This window comes from Cimex lectularius, unplaced genomic scaffold (genome assembly GCF_000648675.2).
Source record: "Cimex lectularius strain Harlan isolate CLEC.00 unplaced genomic scaffold, Clec_2.1 scaffold196, whole genome shotgun sequence".
NCBI classification, from domain to species: Eukaryota; Metazoa; Arthropoda; class Insecta; order Hemiptera; family Cimicidae; genus Cimex; species Cimex lectularius.
This window is the reverse complement of record NW_019392958.1, coordinates 189,369-195,223: the sequence shown is the minus strand read 5'-3', so window position 1 is coordinate 195,223 and position 5,855 is coordinate 189,369. Positions and strand designations below refer to the sequence as shown.

General features: G+C 37.1%; 1 protein-coding gene across 1 annotated transcript; it reads left to right on the top strand.

Annotated features, from left to right (window-relative positions):
* Window positions 1-2,542: 2,542 nt before the first annotated feature.
* On the top strand, window positions 2,543-3,528 carry LOC106666450 (chymotrypsin-1-like). Its single transcript, XM_014393651.1, has one exon. It carries the CDS (start codon window positions 2,573-2,575, stop codon window positions 3,473-3,475), a length of 903 nt encoding a protein of 300 aa, XP_014249137.1. The 5' UTR covers window positions 2,543-2,572; the 3' UTR covers window positions 3,476-3,528.
* The last annotated feature ends 2,327 nt before the right edge of the window (window positions 3,529-5,855 follow it).

The following is a 5,855-nucleotide window of genomic DNA, read 5'->3' as shown; positions in this document are numbered from 1 at the left end:
CTTGACTGTAATAAACAATTATTTTAACATTTTTTAATTGTAGGGTGAAAGAACACCTCAAAAGAATTAAGGCACCATTGAATGAACTGATCATGGTTTAGTAATGATGCGAGTATAAAGCCAGGAACACACATACCCGATGCTACACCATGCGACGCTATCCGATGCTACCCGACGCAAATTCACTGTGATTAAAAATTAATTAGTTTTTATTTAAAAAATTAATTTAATGGTTTGGTAGAAAATTAATCAAAACACCGGAATACGATTTTTTGATATAATGAATTTAACTAACAATTTATTGTACTCGCTTCGGCGGTACTTATACTAAAATTGGAACAATTTATTACACGGTTTTGCTGATAAAATGTAATTAACAATTTATTTCATAGTTTTGCTCGTAAAATTGCACCATTTTGTAATGTCGGGTAGCATCAGAACAGGACGCTCTTATTTTTTGTAGTTTTTTTCAAACTAAGTACATGTAATTTTGTCGTTATATTAATTGCATGTTATTTTAATGTAAACCAAATTAAACGAGATCAAAAATGCATAAGTTTTTATAAACATTGTTTAATTATGATGGTTAGGAGTAACTTTATTTAAAACAATTAAGTTTAACAAACAATTTATTAGATGGTTGTGCTCATAAAATTTAACTAACAATTTATTACAAGGTTTTGCTCAAAATAGTGCATTAGGAACAAAAGATGCGTTGCGATTGTGATCGTGATTATTGTGATCATGATTATTGTGATAAACGCTGTGGAGTGTACACGGCGTGTGCTTGCGTCGGATAGATGTGCACTCCCCACCAAAACGTGGCAAGGCGTCGGGTAGCGTCGCATGGCGTAGCATCGGGTAAGTGTGTTCCCGGCTTAAAAGTTGGAAATGAGCATTTCATCCGTTGCAGTTTGCTCCCATCATCACCACTTGGGGGTGGTTCCCTTATCCTATGGGGAAGCATAACATTCCATGGCCTAACGGAACTCGTGATTTTTTGTGGCGGCACTGACAGCTCAGCGCTAAATTGAAAATATTTTGGACGATCATGTTACCCGTACGTTTTCGCTGCTGGTGTGGATTTTATCCTTATGCAGGATCGAACACGACCACATACATCTTGAGAGGTGATAGGTACCTAAATCAGCTCAAAATTTACTTTTGGCCAGCGTGTAGCCCCTATCTCAATCCCATTGAGCACATATGAGACCATGTAGTAGCCATTCGAGGTCGTCCAAATTAGCCATTAACTTTGGAGAATCATAAAGAAGCGCTAATAGAGGAGTGGGAACGACGACCACAATAAAACGCAGGCTTTGTCGGAGAAGTTGCAAAAAATTGCGTTTTGGACATTTTTGTCTGCAAATTTTTCGTTGTTTTCCATTCCTGTTTTGGCACTTTTCTTGTTTTATCATTCCCAGATTTACTCTGATCTTTAGACGATTGTTTACAGCCAAGAAATATGTTTCTTAGAACATAAAAAAAGGAAAAAATTATGAAACATGTCAAAAGTAAAACATTTCAAAAAACGTTCATTCAGTGATCCTTTAATTCTTTCGGGGTATGTATATTGACTTATTTTTTATTTTACAAAACGGTGAAATTCATTTTCAATAAATTGAATGTAATTTCAAAAAGTGTCATTGCATTTTGTAAAAAAGTGAAATTTATCATTAAAATAGTTAATTTAATTTTTTTTTAAATGATTTGCAAAAAGCCAAATTTATTTTGGAAATAGGATAATTTGATTTAGAAAAGGTTGACATTTATGTTCAACAGAATAAATTTATTTTTAAAAAAAGTAAATTTGATTGAGAAAAGGTTGAAATTTATTTTCAATAGAGTAAATTTAATTTGAAAAAAGTAAATTTGATTTGCAGGAAGTGGAAAATTTATATTCAAAAAATGAATTTAATTTAAAAAAGTGAATTTGATTAGGAAAAAAGTAGAGATGTATTTTCAACAATAAATTTAATTTGAAAAGTAGTCAATTTGATTGGGAAAAGTTTAAATTTATTTTTACCGGAAAAAATTTAGTTTAAAAAAAAGTAAATTTGAATTGGAAAAGGTTGAAATTTATTTTTAACAGGTTAAATTGAATTTGAAAAAGAGGAAATTTCATTTGCAGGAAGTGGAAAATTTATTTTTAAAAAGTGAATTTAATTAAAAAAAGTGAATTTGATTAGGGAAAAAATTGAAATTCATTTTCAACAGAGTAAATTTAGTTTGAAAAATAGTAAATTTGTTTTCAGAAGGTTGAAATTTATTTTTTGAAGAATTATTTTAATTTGAATTAACGTAAATTTATAAGCCAAAGGGTGAAATTTATTTTCAGTAGAATAAATTTAAGTTCAAAAAGAGAGAATTTGATTTGCAAAAGGTTGAAATTTATTTTCAAAAGAATTATTTCTTCTCCTGTTGTAAAATTGTGTGTATGAAATATGTGTATTTTTTGAAATTTATAAACATAAACAAAACAGTAAAAATATTCGTTTTCTTTGAGTGCAGGAACACATGTTCTAAAACAACGTAACATTCACAAAAAGCGTAATTAAATAAAATAGTTAAAATGCTGTTATGGTATAGTATATTTTTGGTTAATGTTGCACTTTCTGTTGGGAATGAGAAAATATTTGGAGGGAGATATGCAAAAGAGGGAGAGTTCCCTTTTGTTGTAGCTATTCGAGGCAAACTACTTTGTGCTGGTGCTTTGGTAACAATGTCTAAAGTGGTAACGGCAGCTCATTGCTTTAAATTAGACCAGAACGGCCAAGTCGAAAATATAAATTTAAATGAAACATGGGTCACAGCAGGATCCGTCGACATAGAGAACTTGAGTGATGAGTACGACGAAAGGAAAATAGAAAGGATCTCGGTGCCCCATGGATACAAAGTTGGATCGAGGTTTGGCGGACGACTCGATTCGCACGATGTCGGCTTGGCGTTTTTAAATAATCCATTCTACGTGGGAAGAAAGTTACAAGTTTTGAAAATTGTCTCGAGGAATAAAGCGATATTTAAACAAAAGTGGGACGAACTCGTGGCTAAAAGGACGATATGCTATGCCATGGGCTGGGGCGCGACTGTCTTTTCCCTTAACGATGCTGGTGAAGAGGTCGTATCCAATCCATCTCCTAAATTGAAAGTAATCGAAGTAAGACCTTTGTCAAATCGGAGTTGTCAAGCAGTGTATAAGGCCGAAGATGATATGACGGTGTACGGCGAAGTCTGCGTTGATTCTGTTAAAAGGGCAGAGTCGATCTGCGACGGAGATTCCGGTGGTCCGTTGGTCTGCGATGGCCTCTCTTATGCAATACTCAACCATGGTCCAAGGTGTGGAACTACCTATTATCCACAGGGTTATGTCCTTTTCTGGTACTACTTGGAATTTTTAGGACTCGCTTCTTCTTCATCGATACCGAAGTTCCATCGCTTTCTAATATTTTTTCCTGTCCTAAATAATTATATATAGTGTTTTAAAAATATCGCATTTTTTGCTTAGTGTACAAGTGTAAACTTTTTAGTTTGAAATGTATCATATGTTATAATAGCTTTTTCATCATAGAACAAAAAACACTTCAACAGTTTACTAGTGATCACTTAAATCGGAAAATGCAGTCATACAAGATATCTTTCCCCCCCATCCACCTCCCCGCCATAACTAAGGGAGACCCCATACCGGCGGACCACGGCCACTAAACTAATTCAAATGGGATGCAAGTTTAGGGGATCTTATTGTGCTTAACGTCTTCCTTCGACCTTGCCCTGAAAGGGAAGACCCAAGAAAGAAGGGAATTTTTTTTTTATTATTAATTTATCTAATCTAATAGGTCTCCCCCTTGCTGGTTAATCCTTTTGAACACACTTTCTAATAAATACAATATTTTAATAAATAAATAACAATTATGGGTACAAGGAGTAACCAGCCCGGAATTAAAAGTTCAGGGAAACGCTAAGATCTAACAAGTAACATCATAGGAAGAAAAAAAGAAAAAGAAAGAAAGAAAAAACTAATCAGGTACTTTATCCACTATAGCTCGGCTAACAGGCTTGAGGACCTCAAACGTCCTCTTTTCTTTAACCAGTTCGTTGAGGGTCGGTGGCCAAGTGTGGCGGAAGAGGAGCTTTAGTGGTTCCCTCACACTCAAGGAGGGGGCAGTTGAACAGTCTGTGTTGGACACTGTCATCAACTCCGCAGTCGGGACACAGTGGACTGTTAGCTCTGCGGAATCGGTGGAAGTAAGCGTTGAAATTTCCGTGACCTGTCATTATTTGTGTCATCCAGTAATCTGGTTGAAACCACTTTGCTTTTGCTCGGTCCTCAATACTGGGTAGAAACTCGTGGGTTAGCCTTCCCTTGGTGGTTCTGTCCCATCTTTCCTGCCTTGGGTTGTCTATCCAAACTGTAAGGATCTCCCGGATCTGCTTTCTAGGTGCTGTTCGTAGCCTTTCCCTAACTGACGCATCCAAATTTTCCATTGTTGGCTCCTTTCCATCTCTTAGCTGCCGGATTGCAATTTTACTGTGGAGGACATTGTCTATTGGTGCAGCGGAAGCAAGGACTTGGAGGGCGTGAGTAGGGGCTGTCCTATAAGCTTTAGTCGTTCTCAGGAGCGCTATTCTTTGACTCTGCTCGAGGATGCTTCTACTCCTGCTTTGCAATTTTGTTCCTCCGTACGTGGCAATGGGCAGATATACGCTTTTGTAAGTGATAGAGAGCGCCCTTGGACTCAGCCCCCATTTTGATTTCGCGATCGAGCTTAGTTTCGAGAAGACGCATCTCGTCATTTCTCTGATCTTGATGGCATGGTGTGTAGGACTTAGCCTTTCTCCCAAAACTATGCCTAGGTACTTTACCTTTTCGCTCAGCTTGATTCTTTTCCCTTCGATCTTTATCACGGGGCTTGTACTTAATTTGCCTTTTAGCAATAGCAATTGGCATTTGTCAGGAGCAATTTTTAATTTGGCCTCTTCGCACCATGTTTTGATCGCCGCCACCATTGCTTTTGATTTTTCTTCTAGCTCTTTCTTCGTATCGGTCTCTATGATGGTGAAAAGGTCATCCACGAAAGCGACGAACTGAGTTCCCATTTCTTCCAGCTTTTCCAGGAGGCCGTTGAAGACAACGTTCCAGAAAAGTGGGCCTAGGACTGATCCTTGAGGGCACCCTTTTGTGACATTTTCTGTCGTAACCGTTTGCTTCGTTGCTATCTCAGCCCTTCTTTCGTTAAAATAGCTCACGTTCAATTTGAAAATGTTTTGGGGGATGCCCTTTCTTTTGAGCTCGTTTAAGTCATAACCCGGGACCTTCTTCTTTTTAAGGGAGTCAACCGCAGATTTTATCTCATTAATCGACAGGAGGGACCGTCCTGGTTGGATGGTGGTATTCTGGAATTGTCAATTAGTGTTGAGTTTTTAATTTCCGATCTTTTAAAACAGCTTTTCAACAGTGCTTTTGTCGTTTCTTCGACCGTCAAGGTGTGTTTGCCGTTCACTTTTATGGACTGCAAGGCAATTTCCACTTTTATTTTGTCCATCGCAACCTTGTACGCAATTCCCCTCGGGTTGTCTTTCCCCTCGTTTTCGACAAAACTTTTCCAGCCTTCCGTTCTGCTTTTCCATATTGCATTGGAGTACTGTTTTTTCGCTGAATATTAATCCGTTTTAATGGATTCCGTCAAGGCTGGGTCTCTTGTTCTTTGGTACTCTCTTCTTTTCCTGTTTGTTATAACTTTCAAGACTGTTAATTCCTCGGACCACGAAGGTTTCCCACTCTTTTTCCCTTTCTTTTTTTTGGGGATCGACTTCTCGCTTGCTTTTAGAATGACATTTGTGATAGACTTTGCCATTTT

Excerpts from the sequence above, each read along its gene's own strand:
- LOC106666450 (XM_014393651.1), top strand. The coding sequence starts at position 2,573 with ATGCTGTTATGGTATAGTATATTTTTGGTTAATGTTGCACTTTCTGTT.